General features: G+C 38.7%; 1 protein-coding gene across 5 annotated transcripts; it reads right to left on the bottom strand.

The window, feature by feature from the left end:
* Positions 1–304: 304 nt before the first annotated feature.
* Positions 305–16025, bottom strand: METTL4 (methyltransferase 4, N6-adenosine). 5 transcript variants are annotated; one of them, XM_082236171.1, is made up of 9 exons: positions 15404–16025; positions 13630–14148; positions 13081–13143; positions 12343–12703; positions 11709–11778; positions 9363–9537; positions 8259–8365; positions 6889–6983; positions 305–1577 (listed from the first exon to the last, which is right to left on the bottom strand). In XM_082236171.1, exons 2-9 carry the CDS (start codon positions 14050–14052, stop codon positions 1426–1428), a joined length of 1446 nt encoding a protein of 481 aa, XP_082092297.1. In that variant the 5' UTR covers positions 14053–14148; positions 15404–16025; the 3' UTR covers positions 305–1425. The 5 variants fall into 5 exon arrangements, with proteins under 5 accessions (XP_082092297.1, XP_082092296.1, XP_082092300.1 ...); XM_082236170.1 differs by having other exon boundaries at positions 13630–14127; positions 15682–16025; XM_082236174.1 differs by having other exon boundaries at positions 6889–6980; positions 13630–14127; positions 15682–16024.
* Between the last annotated feature and the right edge of the window lie 65 nt (positions 16026–16090).

The following is a 16090-nucleotide window of genomic DNA, read 5'->3' as shown; positions in this document are numbered from 1 at the left end:
ATGGGAGTGCTGTAGAGGTTTTTGCTTTGGTATCTGCTGTCAGAATTGCCTCGTGCCTATATGAAGACTAAAGCACCAATCCTACACTCACTTTCCTGGGAGTAAGCCCTGTTGGAACTCAATGAAACCTGCTTCTGAGTAGACACATATATTTTGCACTGTTACTTCTCTTTTAGGTTTGCACCTTTCCACAAACCAAAACGGCATTGTTTTCACCTTGTTTATCTCAAAGTACAAAAGGAAAATCTTTTAAATACTTTAACTTGGAAAAACAAGAAGCCCGTAAATAATGTATCAAGAAAAATATCTCTGAAATTGATTTTTTATTATTAAAGTACAAAAAATCCAGTCAACTTGTGAACATCCAGAGCTTATTTAAAAATTTAACAGCACACTGAACAATCCGAAGTTTATTTAATTTGTAGCAGAGTCAAATTTATTCCGCTCTCTTTTAAATAATGGTTACTCCTTCTTAAGATATACTCCTTTTCTTACAGTCTTGCATACAAACATATGGTAATTTTTATTAGAGCATTTCCCCCCCCCCAAAGTAAACCCTAAGGGGGAGAAAAAGAAACAAAAGCAGTTTATCATTCAAAAAAAATTAAATTATTGCAGTAACCATTTTAAAACATCTTTTTAAGAGCTAATGTCAGAATACATATTCAGGGAAATTCTGGTCCTGTATATTTGAGAAAGAGGAATCATTAGAATACAGACAGAGACCTAAATCAAGCTGAAGTTAATCATGATGTAAACCCACAGAAACCAAATAAGCCATGATTATTGCTTTTGTTGTGACAAGAACAATGTTGACTTTGGGCTCTTTACATTCTCTCACACTCTCTGTGTCTCTCTCTCAGGACAGACTCTACTGGACTAGGAAGGGATAACATGTCCACTTGCCCTGCCCTGTGACATTTTGTGGGTGGCTGACCTTTATCCTTTTGGCTGGAATACGGATGCATTTGGCTTTTAGACTTTTGGTAATACGTGGAGATTTTGTTGTCTTAACTTTTCTTATAAATTGCATCCTGTATTTGTGTACAAATTTAAGTTGCCTTAGGGGTCAACTTAGGTATAGGAATCATCATTACCATCATCTCCATGAGAGATGATTCAATGTACAGACACACCTTGGAGCCCAACTGCAAAGGGCATGGCTAATTTTTGAAGGTTGCTGTTTATATGGTGGCTCAAACAACAAAAACTCCAGAAGATGATTGCAAAAGTCACCCTACCACAGCAGAGGACATATATGATGAACCCAGAAGCAAATTATATACCTGAAGGCATCACTGTTATGCTCATCACACAGATTTCAAAAACACCATGCAGACTTACAGTTAACTCATACTGGTTCCCAAGTGCAGCATCGATGTCAAGGACAAAATCTAGAGTGCTCACAAGAACCCCAGCCTACAGTTACTTGTCACTTTTGTTCTGGAATGCAGTGAAGTAATCTATGTGCTGGAATTTGAGAACTTCATTGCCCCAACTGGTCCATCCAGGCTGCAAATTCCGAGCAAACAGCTCCAGACATTCCACATCCGGCTTGGTATATCCTTTTAGAATATCTGGGGAGGAAAAATCATGAGATTGATTTAGGTTTTTTTAAAAAAAAACAACACACCTCTGTTTCTTCAATTTCCTCAAAGCTGTTGGAAGGTGGTGGGGGTGGTGGGGAAGAATGTTTCAATAAAGAGAGAGAAAGAGACAGCAAATTAATTTCAAGGATCTCATCAGCCAGCTTTACTATTTATAGCCAGAAAGGAATATGAAATAAACGACCTTGAGAGTATGAACAATACTGTCAAAGCTTCCAGTCACTCTAATTTATCAGTATTCATTTGGAGACAGGGAATGAGAGCTTCAGCACCGCCTTGTTTTTAGAATTGTCACCATAACATCTCTCAAATGGGAGTGCTTATTTTTTTTGGGGGGGGGACAGCAACACATGGACAGCTATATTCTATGAATATTAAAATTTATTCATTAAAAACTTAAGCTTTGAAACAGAAACTTAAAAGGAGGAGACACATCAGGCACCGACTGATTTCACTGGTTAATATATTCCCTCGCAGCACGGTTTACAGCCCAATCCTATGAAGCCTCACTCATCTAAATGATTCCCAGCATGCACAAGACTGAAACTGCAGATCTGCAAGCTTAGTAGCTTGCAGTAGTTTTGTTGTGGGGCATCTCTCTTCTTCAGCCATTCCGATTCTTATGGTTTCCTTCCGAGGATCCCTGGAGACTGTGGTTTATTAAGCATGCTGCAGATCATTACCTCCTTCACAGAACTCTACTTCCTTGGAAATTGTTAAGAGGAAGCTGCCAGCTAAAGCAGTTTTGTGCTTGTTTAAGACACGCAGCTAAGATGCTGCGCAGAGCAATCCTATATTTGCATTATGGCCTGGAGACATGCCTCTGCTATACTCACAAGACAGCAGAACTTTGTTATGGGATTGCACCTACATAACTGATTAACAGTTTATATAGTGATTTGTGTGGGTGGAATCCAATGCTACGCGAGTGGAATCTCACTTATGAAGCAAGGGCCCTCATTCCCCGGCACCCCACAAAATCTGCACTATACTATCAGGTGTTAGTATCCCACTTCATTAGCATTCAGCACAGTCAACCAGATCATCAACTGAGTTCAAACATATATTTCACCAACTAAAAATGGACAGGCCAACACTCCCTCTCCTTGCTTAGTGAAGACACAGCACCATTCAGGAATACAGACATGTCTGAAAACATGATGACAGAAATGCTAAAAGGCTTGGAAACAAAATGAAGGTTCATTTGATTCTCCCCAAACCACCACCCCCACTAAAAAAAACCCACATCAATCATTTATCAATAAAGGTCCTATCCATAAAGGTCAATAAAGGTTACCGTTATATCCCCCCCTCTCTCCCTTTACATTTCACAGTCAATTCTATACTTCTGTTTCTCCAATTTTATCTGCAACTTTAACAGTTGCGCAGTAGACAAAAATTCAGCTGCTGCGTTTTTCTCTACCAACGACTCTCTTCAGCAACCTGCTGAATTTCCGCCTGTTTTACAGCTGCTAACATTTTGAGTTCAACTGTTTCAAAATGATAACACTCTTACCATCCATATTAACTACAAATGGTTTCATATGTACCTACATTAATGCCAGTCCATATGTTCTGAATCTGGTCTTCTCTTCTGCCTACCTTGTTTTCATAATTTCTGGAAAACTTAACAAGAAATGCATGAAATAATAATAATATATAAGAAGTCAGAATGCATGTCTGGAATAACAAGCTTTTTTGTTGCCACAGGCACACCTAGGGTCACTTGAGCTCTTGGCAAGGAGCTGTATTATGGGTCGTCGTCCCTGTGTGTGTGTGTGTGTGTGTGTGTGTGTGTAGCTGAGAAGCAGGACAGGTTGTGTGGACAGGAGGAGAGGAAGAACACACCTCCCCTGGCTGGATAGGGCACACATGCTGCTCTCTGCCTGGAAGCCACTCCAAGGACCCTTTCCATCCCCTTCTATAGCACCACCAGCAGCAGTTTTTTTCTGCTAGAGATCCCAGTGGATTCCTTCTGTGGGCAAAGTAGGTGCTAAGCTGGGGGTGGGGGTTCTCCAGTGTAACAGGAAAACTTCCAATGCCTGATAGGGGATTTTTGAGGGGGACGGGTCTGTGCCCCCTAGGTTTGCCTTTGTTTGTTGCTAATGTTAGCCTTACCCATCACAGAATTAACTGCTTACAAAAGATGAGTACAGACACTTCAGGTTACAGACACTTCAGGTTACAGACTCCGCTAACCCAGAAATAGTACCTCGGGTTAAGAACTTTGCTTCAGGATGAGAACAGAAATTGCGGCACAGCGGCAGCTGGAGGCCCCATTAGCTAAAGTGGTACCTCAGGTTAAGAACAGTTTCAGGTTAAGAACGGACCTCCAGAACAAATTATGTTCTTACCTCAAGGTACCACTGTAGTGGGAAAATTCCCCCATGTTTCACCCTAAATTTCCACTGAAAGGGCTGTCAGGAAAAGCTAGTGGGTGCTAACTTTGCCACTTTGCCACTTAGTCTTGCGCGCGCCCCCTCTTCTAGATGCCTCCACCAGATTTTGTTTCTCCCTTCCCTTCAGACTCCTCCAGTTTTATCTGCACAAACAGAGCATTTAATCTCCTTTGCTACCAATGCTGTAAAAACACAGAAACTATGAAACTGTGTTAAGATGTTATTGTTGAAGTTTGCTTCTTCGCATAAAATGTCACCGTTGCCGGAAAAGGGAATCTCTTCAGCAGGAAGGTGAGACAATTTAATAAAAATTTAACATTTGCACAAGTCTTAGCTGGTTTAGAAGAGCCTTGCACATAATAATTTAAGATGTGGCTGCTCAACCTCTGCTATGTGATCATGCTTCACTCTTCACCTAAAATGAATTGAAAGAGAAGACTGGCATCTTTTACAGCTTTATAAATATGAAGCCTTTCACTGGAATTGGAATACAAGTATACTTTCACAGCCTGAAGACAGATACATCTAATGAACTACAGATTAAATAAGATGTGCATATGGAAAGGCAACTAAAAAACTTGTTAAACCAATTAATGTTATTTCAGAATGGTGGTGTTTGGGCCATTTTTGTTAGCACCGTACAGTCTTTTGATTAAAACATTTATATCCCATCTTCCCAATGTAAAACTAATAGTTAGGGCAGAGAACAGATTCAAAATAACCACTGACACATCATAAACCACTTATATTTCCAAATACTAGGTTGCATCCAATTTAGCCTTACTGGATGTAACTAACACCAACTCAGTAATTTCAGGGGGTCTGCTTTGAGTATCTTATTTGGATACAACCCTCTATGTTGTGATCCCTCTGGAAAGAAGCTAGACTAAAGGATAAGTAGCAGATCACATGACCAAGGGAGCCATGATGGCTGCCACGTCATCACAGGGGAAAACTGGATGCTCTGGTTTTTTTCCAGGACACTTGGTGGGTATGTATTTTGTGTACGTTAGTAAATAATTTTTACTTAAGGAACAGTTCACCAAGTCTTGTTCACACAAAGCTTCCACTAATGGTGAAATCCCACTTTCTCACTTTTCTCTGTTGCTCCCTCAACTCAAATCATCTCATGCTGGCCACAATGACATGCAGCAATAAACCAGGATTTGGGGAATATTGTGCCTACCTTGAATGATTCACTCCTCCCATGTTGCTAATGTGATAAACAAACTAGCTAACCTTGTGTTCCCATTATTGCTGAACCAGGTATTATGGTTTGTAGGTCCCCAGCAATCATTGACCCATAAGCCAATAATAAAACCCTGCCTTAATGCTATTTATAATAATATTTATATACTGCTGTTCATAAAAAAAAAACACCATGCACTTGGTCACACATAAAACCATACAGTATGAACCATAAGTAAGTTGAAATCAGCTAACTATTATGTACAAACATATCCACTATATGTAACAAGCGCTCGGTCTTGCTTGGGTTTAACAGATAGAGCCAAGCAAAGGAAAGACCAGCCGAACCTGCTCTATACTACTGAAAGAAACGAGCTCAATGATGAGGGGTCTTCTTACAAGACAGACAACTATACAGGACCTTGCAAATCAATGTAGGCAGTAATCCAAGCCATGTCTACTCAGAAGTAAGTCCCACTGAATTCAACGGGGCTCACACCTAGATAAATGGAGTTTATGTGGGGTTATGCCTTCAGGCATAGCTTCCTGGATTAACTGAGCTGCACACATAGACCACAAACCAGTGCAACCAAAAATGGAAGTTCAAAGGTGCATTAATATTTTTCCCTGAGTCCTTGACAGTGGAAAAGGTGGGGTATAAATAAATATATGATACAAATGATATTTGGCTGGCATGGGGATATTAAGAAAGGTCTTGCTATCTGTCATATTGTAAACAAAAGTTCTACAAGTGGGCACTCAAAAACACATTTAAAAAATTGTCCAGTAGCACCTTAGAGACCAACTAAGTTTGTTCTGGGTATAAGCTTCCGTGTGCATGCACACTTCTTCAGATACCAAAACACAGTGAGTGAAAGAGATTGAGGAAATGGGAGGAAGCGGCTTCATCTCTCATTTTCCTCTACCTCCCCATATTCCTCTCGAAAAGCATTGTTGCTGCCTCTACCAAGAACATACAAGCTCAGTAAGTAACTTCTTTGACTCAAAGTGAACTTGCTTGCTATGACGACGATAAAAATTGCAGTCTTTCAAAGCAGCCACCCAAGGTCCAGGTTAGTAGAAGTACGGCTATGAATCAGCACCTTTAATAATATCAGAGGAATTTTAGAACCAAAGAATATCTACCTGAATTCCTCAAACTGGCAGCAACATGCATGCTACAGTGCTCTAGCTGGAACACAAATGCAGCATACTAAGAAATGTACTGGGTTGGATCCCAACCCTCCGTAACAGCTTCTCAGAGGGCACAAGGAAGGCAAAGGAATTAGCTAAAATTGCCTCTCTCTCCCCCTCACTTCCTTTCTCAGGAATGTCCCTTGAATATACAGGAACTCTGCATTCAACCAATCAACTGCAATCTACTAGTTATTCACCTCTTCAAGATCAAGGTTATTTCTAAAGTGGTTATGCCAGTTGTAAAACCAAGTATGAAAGATGAAACCTGTCCCTCTTAAAATGCCTAATTCGTGCATAATTGAATCCACAATTAGAACCCAATGAAAATATCAAAATTTTCAGTAAGTTTTTAACCTCAGTTGTTCGTTATTGATGGTCAGAAACTAGCAATACAAACAAATGAGCAGAGGTACTCAAGCCATTAACCCGTCTCAAAGGTATCAATAGTTGAAAATATCAAAAATGTTTAGCTTTATAGAACCATTTCAGGAACATACCTGTCAGAGGTGGTTTGTGTGAGTGAAGGTTACAAGGTACACTCACAATTAATTTCTGATCAGGAATTTGAGGCATGTCATCCTCTGAAATCCTACTGTATAGATCAAAACAAAATAAATGGTGAGAGCACAAATGAGAATATCTTGCTAAATATCCAAACCTTCATTGGTCCCTTTCCCCCTCTAAACAGAATAATTATAATAATATCTCACTGCCATACTAGATGGTAAGCCCCTGGGAAGCTAAATATCTAAATGCTGAGTGTATTTGTTTTCTTGAAAGATAAAGGGCAGCTTATGAAATTTCTTAAGCTTCTTCAAAAACTAAGCCAATAAAGAAATATGACTGCAAGAAGACAAATATAGTGCAGCCAATATATGTTTCAACTTTAGAATATTGTTTGCCCTTAACAAAACAGATCTATATTTAATACAGGGGAACAAGTGGTCTACTTGGCAGCAGAAACCAACAGCCCTGCAGGGCTAACATGGGTGACATGGAAAAGATCTGGTTTGGGCTAGCCAAACAAGGAAGATATGGAGCTACCCACTTCATATAATATCACTAGGAGAATTCCTGTTTCGGCAAGACTTTCCTGTATAGGTTAATGTTTGCTATTTTAACCAAACACATAAAAGTCCAAGCAGCTGTACTAAATCACCAATTCAAAACCTCTTCAAAGAGACTTCGGCAAGGGACCAAAGAATTATGAAAGCAGTTCTGCAAGCCCAAAGAGGCTTTAATCTTGCTTATAGCAGGCCCTACACTCTAAATTGAAAGTTATGTGGAGGTTGTGCTATGGCGTGGAGATTGCCTGTTGAAAGAAAGAAGGCAAGAAAAAGAAAATATCCCACTGGGGTTGCACAAGCCCCTCACATTAGGCTAAGTGGCTCTTTGGATCCCAGCCCCAATATTCACATAAACCGATTACACTTTGCTAAAGGGGAAGAGAGATAGTTGCTTTGGGATCCCCCTCCTCCTATTCCAATTCAAATGAATGCTCAAGGCAGCTAATGATCTTGGCCCTGCAATGACATCCCACCCATTTTAGTGATAATTAGTCATCAGTTAAAGGCATCTGCTTCCAAGATTTCCCAGTGTCGTATCTTGAGAAATTGAATTTCACAGCACTGTAAGAAGCAGACAACTAAATATCTAAAGGGAACAGCAGAAGGAGTCTGGTGTATTTTACAGCTTTCTTAAAAGCTAGTCTTTCAAGGGAACTGGAGTACAAGCATACTTCAGTCTTCATATCGTTTTGTTAAGAAAGGCCATTGCGCCCTCCTTTGAACCTCAGCTGAGCATTCCTAATGAATGCCTTATAATAATAATTCCCATTAATAATATAGAGAAATCAATGGACTCATACCTTAATGGCACATCTGTATTTTGCTGGACTCTTCCCAATACAAGAACTTCATAAGGCTTCTTGTGAAAAGAGTCTAATGGAAATACAAACTCTCCAGACTTTGTAATCTGATAGAAAGGAACCGGAAATCAATGCTGCAAGTTACAAATCAATGTTACAATATTTTATTTTCTATTGATCTATCCTAAGGATGTTTTCACACTATACCCAAGTCTAGTTCAGAGATTGGTAGTCTTCGGGCTTGTGTAATCCACTTTCTTTTTCATTTACACCATCAGTGGTGGCTTGGGGGTAGACCACTGAACCCAAAGAGCCTTAACACTGTGTGGCTACATATACAATTATAAATCCTTATCTGAATTGCTTCAGATCAAGGATTCTAACATCAAATTTGAAATATGATCAGAAGGCAGCCCAAGACTGGTCAAAGCAAAGTAGGTTTCCAAAGCCATTTGCGGGGGGAAATGGGGGGGGGAAACATAGTTTCCCTCCCAATTTTCCAGGTTTTTTCCAGGCCTTCCCATCTCTACTTATGGGGGAAATAGTGAAATAAATCAAGAATTGCAACTGGGGTTGCAACACTTCGTTGACCGATTTAAAATATTTTGATTTAAAAGAAAAAAGAAGCGACATCAGATTAACCAGGAAGGCTTTTTTTAAAAAAAAGGGGAAGAAAGAAAAGGCTATTTACAAATTATTCTCAGGAAGGAATGCCTCCTTCTGCTACTTGCTCAAAAAAAATAATGTTTCCCCCTTTTTTCATACATGTACAAATGTATGTAATTTATTAGAACTCATGCAGTTAACATAGTAAGGTTGCAATCCTATATAGACCTGGGAGTAAGCCCCATTGAAGTCAGTGGGACTTACTTCTGAGCAGATATGTATAGGATTGTGCTGACTGAGTTCCTTAATTGGGTGTCATCCCTAACTGTAACTTCCCATGGGAGATAATATATTAAAAAATTACATACATAACAAAAATTTGCTTCAAAAATGCTAATATTCAAATATTTTAAATGCTACCAATAAAAACCGTTATCGAGAAATAAATTTAAAACTAAACATATATAAAAATAAGTCCAAAGGTTCCCGCAAACTTACTTTCACCCAGAACCACTCCACCACTCCACGCACAGACCAATGGGGATAGAGTTCATTCTTCACAAAACATAAATGCTTCTGTCGGTTAGTCACCCAAGTGACCACAAGACAACCTGGGGCCGCCAGCGCTGGAACAGGAATTTGCCTGATTTGCCAATGGGACAAGTAATTGTACCTACACATGAATAAATTCACAAAGTCTGAGCTGGACCAAAGCTAGAAAGGAAAACAGCAGGCCTTTACAAAGCAATGGCAATCTTTTGCAAACTTTTTTCAATAATAACATTTAGATAAATTAAAACTGAGCCAACACTGACATCCAGTGGTGAAATCTGTTCCCATCGTATTTGAACATCTGTTTCTTTACATTCTGATCCACTGGGTGCAGCGATAAATATCCTTCCATTTCCAAATTCTGTTATGCATAGAAACTGAACTTATGGTCATTAAAAGTTACATATTACATTAAAGCAATTCTCTGCAATGCAGAATATCCAATACTTTGGTTTTTTCCCCCCACTTTAATCTACAGCAGATTCATACAGTATTTAAAAAGCTGCTTATTAAGTTAAGCAATGGAATTTGCTACCACAAGATGTGGTGATGGCCACTAACTTTTAAAGGAAAATACAATAATTCATAGAAGATAATATTAGCAACAGTGAATAGGATTGATAGCTATATGCTACCTGAAGCATTAGGATCACCAGTTGCTGTGGTTAACAGGATGCTGGACTAAATGGGCTTTTGCTCTGAGTCTGCAAGGCTCTTCTTCTAATATTAAAACTGCAGTAATACAAATCTGCAGTAATACAAATAGAAAAATACTGACATGAAAATCTACGACTTTTCACAATGAAGTGTAGAGCTTTCTGAGTGATTGTTCAGGCGATTTGTATTAGTGAAATGCCCATCACACAGATATCTGTATTTTTTGTACTGCATTTTAAAGAGGCATGCCTGTTGATCACCCGAGAATCCATCTGGATGGGTAGACACATACCCAAGTATTACAGCCAGAGTTATAGACAGCAAAGAAAAGTGATATGCCTCCATGCCTAAGATCTGAACCCTGAGCTTATTTTGATGAATCTGAAATCAGTTAAAAATTAAAGCTTATCAATTTCTATAGGCTCAGGCATACCTCATTCTGCACAGGACCAAATTGTACATTAAACATATAAGCTTTGAAGCCTGAGTAATTTGGAATTAATGGTAAGCCTTTAAACTGGGCTTTTTTATTTTCTTGGAAGCAGTCGTCCCTAATAATTGCTGGGGTATTTGTCCCTGTCTGGTTAACAGGGGGGGGGCATCTCAAGGTAGTATATAAACTCAAAAGTGCTGTTATGCTATTCTGCGACAACTCTTCCTTCTATTCCTCCTATTCCAGAAGTACCACTTCTTTTCTACTTCTATTCTAATGTGAACTTCCTCCATTCATCCCTCCCATGTTGTAATCCCAGAACACGATACAAACATTTCCCTTCCTGTCTAGCAAATGGCGGAGGAATCAGAATCTTCCTACGATAGTGGAAACGTGCTGCTTTACTAGTCTCAACGCATTGCTTATTTTAAAAGAATCGTACAGTACAGCTCCTGGCCAGCTTGCCTCTCAGACACTAAGGCCATCCCACCTAGCAGCTTTTGTAAAATATGAATTAATTAGAAGCAAACCAGAGTAGCTTTAACTTCTGCAAACGCTCCGCAGGCACAGAAACCATTCATTTTGATTAACCTTCAAATAACAGAGCATTCAGAGAGGTATATTGCTCAGAAGTTAATATTTTCAATTATGAAGTATTCTCATTAAGGGGGCGGGGAAGGTTCAGTGTTGTAATCTCATTCCCCAACCCCAGCATAACTATATTTTCACCTTAGAAAACTATCAAACCAGGTTCCCCACTGCCTCGTAGAACTTTCATATTAATTCAGTTTAATTGAAGTTCTACTGACAAAAAATTGCAGTTATCCACTGGAGAATTAGATGCATGCATTCTAATGTCGTAATCTGAGTTTACAGAACAGAACCCATTACATTTGAGAACATCAACCAGAAAATGAGAAACGAAAGAAAGCAACAAATATGCTAATATGCCTTTAGTTGCCACTCCCACCCCTCAAGCCTGAACAGTAGATTCTGGCTGCAGTCCCCTATATTCACTTACCTGGGAGTAAGGACTTAATGGAACTTACTTCTGAATAGACATGTCTCCTGTAGTAAACAACTCTTAATTGCACTAGTAAAGCCAGAAATTGTCATTCCACATACACCATTAACATCTAAAAGGGAGCTGTTTTAATATGTATGTTTAATAAAATATTATGTTTTAGAAAGTAAAAGGCTACCTGTTACTTCTTTTAACAGACTTGTTCTCCCATGGTGGATCTATTATAATTATGCCAAACTTTTTTTTATCTAGAAAACAAAGCAACAAGAATACACATTTTTCAGTATTTCAAATTATGTCTATTTTTATTTGTTTGCAACAAAACCAAGTTGCTCACCAAGTTTTAATAAACAATTTTCATACTATTTAAAAGAACATGGAAATGTGATGTTTTGTCTTTAAAAGTGGTAACACTACCCTGCTCTGATTACAAATAAAGATATAAACATACTTCTGATCAAACTGAAGTGGCTCCATTTCACGTTCATTCAAACTAACAGGCAGTCATGTCAGTTCCAAAACTAGCATAAAATGCTTCTCTTTTATTAACAGAGGTTTCTGTTCCACAAAGGATGTATTAGCCTCTAATTTTTCTAATATCTCCCACTATGCATGCTAGAAATCAGATAACAGGTGAAAATGAGTGACTGCCGTATAGTATGAATATGTGTTTAACAATTACTGATGCTCAAATCTAAGCATTTCTGCTAATAGGTGTTCTTTAAATTCCTTCCAAAATCTACACAATTTGCTCTGTCAATATATTAATGAAACATTGAAAAGTGGGTAATTTTGCTTGGAAATGTACTTACAGTCCAAGAGCGGCTGCATAACAGAAATATCAGATAAAAGGAAAGCACTTTTGGGAGGAAATAGGTACTTCTGTCCCATTAATGTTATTATCTTTGCATAGTTTGTGGTGTTTTCTGTAACACAGGAAACCTGAACTTGTTCTGGAACACAGGAGTCCTCACTTATCATGCATACAGTTCTTTGTTCTGATTCATTCACTGAAGGAAACTGCTTTGCCATCTCACATAATTCAGCTAAACTACTGTGTTCTATAACAGGAGTCTTGGCACAAATCTGTTTTGAAGAGCTAGGCTGGAGGAAACCACTTCTAAGCCCCTCCTGGACTAAACTCCTGGTACCATCCAAAATCAAGCCGCTGATCTGTGCAGCAAAGAAAAATGAAAAACAGAGAGAAAATATATGAGGCGGGTTGTTACAATTCCACAGAGACATATCCACAGACATGCAAATCTTCAGTCTGTGAACAGGATTATCTGAATGAATGACTGAACAGTCCACACTATAAATCATTCTGATAGTTTTGCATTTTAAATATCAAGCCAAGGAAAGTGCCATTCTAAAACACTGGCATTCATTATCCTACTTTAAATACTGAAATGGTGCTATTTATAGCTCACTATGCTAAGAGCTGCAGGTTGAACTATCATTTATAGTATATGCATATTTAATCATGGAAGTGTGCATTTGAGGTTACTTAAACAAGCAACACCTCCATCACAATTATTTCTCCAACTTACCTTTAAATGGTATTCTAAAGCATCACGTTCACCATGGTTAAGTTCACTGCTTCTTTTTCGTTTCTAAAGTTAACAACATGCACAAATATCAGCACCTCTATCATTTAAAAATATTGCCATATTCTATGGTTCTTTATACTTAAAAAGATAAAGGTAGATTCTGTGATCCATCTTGCACTCTAGAACTTGATAGAAATAACCAAAGCCTTGCTGCTATTGTGCCCCCAAAGTGATAACACTTTAGTGCTGTCAAAGGCAGAAATATTATAGGCACACCTTGTTAAATAATGTTGTTAATTAGTCAACTCACTGAAATAAAAAAAACTACATGGTAGTTCAAGTCTAAGGTGGATGTTAATTTTATTTATGTTACTCCAAGTAACTAGTGACTATTATAATGGCACTGAAGGAAATGGGACTGTAAATATTTTAGAGGGATTGAGCCTTCAGTTCATTAAAGTAATCAAGCATCAGCATGTGCTTATACAGTGACAAATAGAACTCTTGTTTCAAAGGAAGATACTTTGCAGCAATTCCTCTATACTGTACCTTTTTGGCTTTAGCAGTATAGTAAGAGCCATTCATCTTGACTCTTTCTTGCTGTTCTGATCCGCCATTTCCTAGACCAGCCTCAGATCCCTTTTGCTGGAGTTCCATTTGATTGTTTGCAACTCCATGTGGCTTCAGCACATTAAAAAATTCTTCCCGAAAAGCATATGTATTCTTTACCATTAGACTTGCTTTTTCTTCTGGGGCCTTGACCTCATCAATAGAATCTTTTCTGCAAGAATTTTTAGCATCTAGGCTTACAGCCTCAATGAGTGCCCCATCTGAGGAAGTAGCAGTAGCAGGATCATCAACAAAGGCCAAGCCAGAATGATCATGGGACTGGCATGGCTGGTAGTTAACTTTGTTTATGAAGGAGAGGTGGTCCAGTAGCCACCCAGCTGATAGATGACAAACAACAGACATTCTCTGCTTTTCCTGCTGTTTTTCAGTGTATTGTTCTTCCAGGTGGATTCAACATAAATAAATAAATCAGTATCTCTGAAAAGTAAAAAAGTAAACCTTTTATAAGTATTGCAATTTATTATTGGGGAGTTTTTTTAACCAAAAAACCCAATATTCTAACAGCATAATTCTATGGAAGTTTACCTGGCAGTAAGTCCCACTGTATCCAATGTGTCTTACTCACTAAGTAAATGTACTTAGGACTACAGCCAAAGACAGATAAATTTCTTCCAGTATACAGTGTTAAATTATTCAAAGACTTTGATTTTAAATTCTTTACAAGATTGTAGTTTGATGACAGCAATATGTTATTAAATCATAGATAGCAGTGGTATACATTTTAATGCTTCTAAGTGCAATACTGTTACTTAGCCCTTGTTACACAATTTATATAACTGTAGGAACCACGTTATTTAAATCTCTGCCTCCTAATGGGATTGTTCAGGCATTACTTGGGTTTTCTACTCAGGTGAGCTTGGAATGGGGTCTCCAGCTCATGAAACTTACTCTTTTCACCATGGACAGAGAAAAATTACCGTAACAGGAAAATCCCATATTGATTTGAAAGGGTTGCCTCACTTACCTTGAATATGCAAGAGAGAGAATGTAATTCTGAGACTAAATAGTGTTCTCAACCCACGTAATGCATTTGTTTATATCACTAGTTTATCATAATTGCACCTACTTAAAAACAACTATAATTGAAATTAACAGAAGTAAATTGTTTATCACTTGGATGTCAATTATGTTTAAAAACCAAGGGAGAATGTACCTCATTTATCCAGCTTTATTGCTTTAAGTAAATTTCAAGTTTTTAACCATTTCAGCAAATCGTACTTAAAAGTCAACTTTGTATTTGTAGAAAAATGTTCCAAGCTTTTTATGCAACATGTTATGCACTATTATGGCAGAAACAATGTGCAAATCTAGTCCGAGAGCACCACATCATGTTACAAACTCTGATACCTATTTTAGAATAGCTGGAATTGTACATGAAATTTAAACTTAAGTTTTTGCGGGCCTTTCCAGATACCGAAAAACTCCTTGCTCTTTTTCCTGCAAAAGTATTCCCCCCTGGAAGTTGTCCAAAACAAGTCATTCAGACTGCCCCAACACCCTTAAGCAAAGTTATCATTAGCACTTACAAGAATGTCTGCACACAATACATTTTAAGTTACAGATAGGTAGCCGTGTTGGTCTGCCATAGTCAAAATATCTGAAGAAGTGTGCATGCACACGAAAGCTCATACCAAGAACTAACTTAGTTGGTCTTTAAGGTGCTACTGGAAGGAATTTTTTTTATTTTGAATACATTTTAAGATGTTCTAGTTAACTGCAGTCATCTGTAGCATAGGCAACAGTAAAACTTCCAATGAGGTCGGTAATAAAAACATAAAAACACCTAGAGGGAGACTATTGGGCAAAGCAAACCCAAATCACTAACATCCAAAGGCAGGATAAATAAAACTGCTTGCTTTACTGAAGGACAGAAGAGAAGATGTATGTGGCAATTTCACTCATAAAGCACTTTCGAGGGCTGATTTTAGAGACATTATCTTATTCTAAACATTATCTTATTCTAATCCCTACCATAAAGTAAAACAGTATTACTGTCACCATTTCGAGACTGCCTAGCGAGTTCGTAGCTGAGGACAGATCTGTGCCGTGGGGGCTCGTGCAGGAAACCTACAAATACGTTTACTAGGAAGCCAAATCGCAATGAGCTCAACAGTTTTCTCCCGGAAACGAGCGCATTAAAGTCAGACAGGTCATCAGAGCAGCCCAGCAACCCAACCCAATGCCTCCCTGCCACGGCTACAACGCCAGCGCCACAGGGGAGCCCACGATGGACCACCGCACAGCCATGAAGCTTCGCTCCCATGGGCGCAGCCACCTTGTCGTACGTAAGGCACGGTCACGTGGTTGAGGCACCGTAGCCGACGGCTGCCGCAGATAACCATTTCGCTCGTGAAGAGCGGCTTCCTCTTTCCGAGGGAAG

The sequence above is a fragment of the Podarcis vaucheri genome (assembly GCF_965113315.1).
Source record: "Podarcis vaucheri genome assembly, chromosome: 8".
Classification (NCBI taxonomy): Eukaryota; Metazoa; Chordata; class Lepidosauria; order Squamata; family Lacertidae; genus Podarcis; species Podarcis vaucheri.
Note: the sequence above shows the minus strand (reverse complement) of the source record. Positions and strands in the feature narration are given on the sequence as shown.

What these genes read in the sequence shown, in the direction of transcription:
- METTL4 (XM_082236171.1), bottom strand. Translation starts at nt 14,052, where the DNA reads ATGTCTGTTGTTTGTCATCTATCAGCTGGGTGGCTACTGGACCACCTC. An exon ending in TGGAGTGGTTCTGGGTGAAA is followed by an intron (nt 8,366 to 9,362) that starts GTAAGTTTGCGG and finishes CCTTTCTATCAG; the next exon opens with ATTACAAAGTCTGGAGAGTT. An exon ending in AATACAGATGTGCCATTAAG is followed by an intron (nt 6,984 to 8,258) that starts GTATGAGTCCAT and finishes TGATCTATACAG; the next exon opens with TAGGATTTCAGAGGATGACA.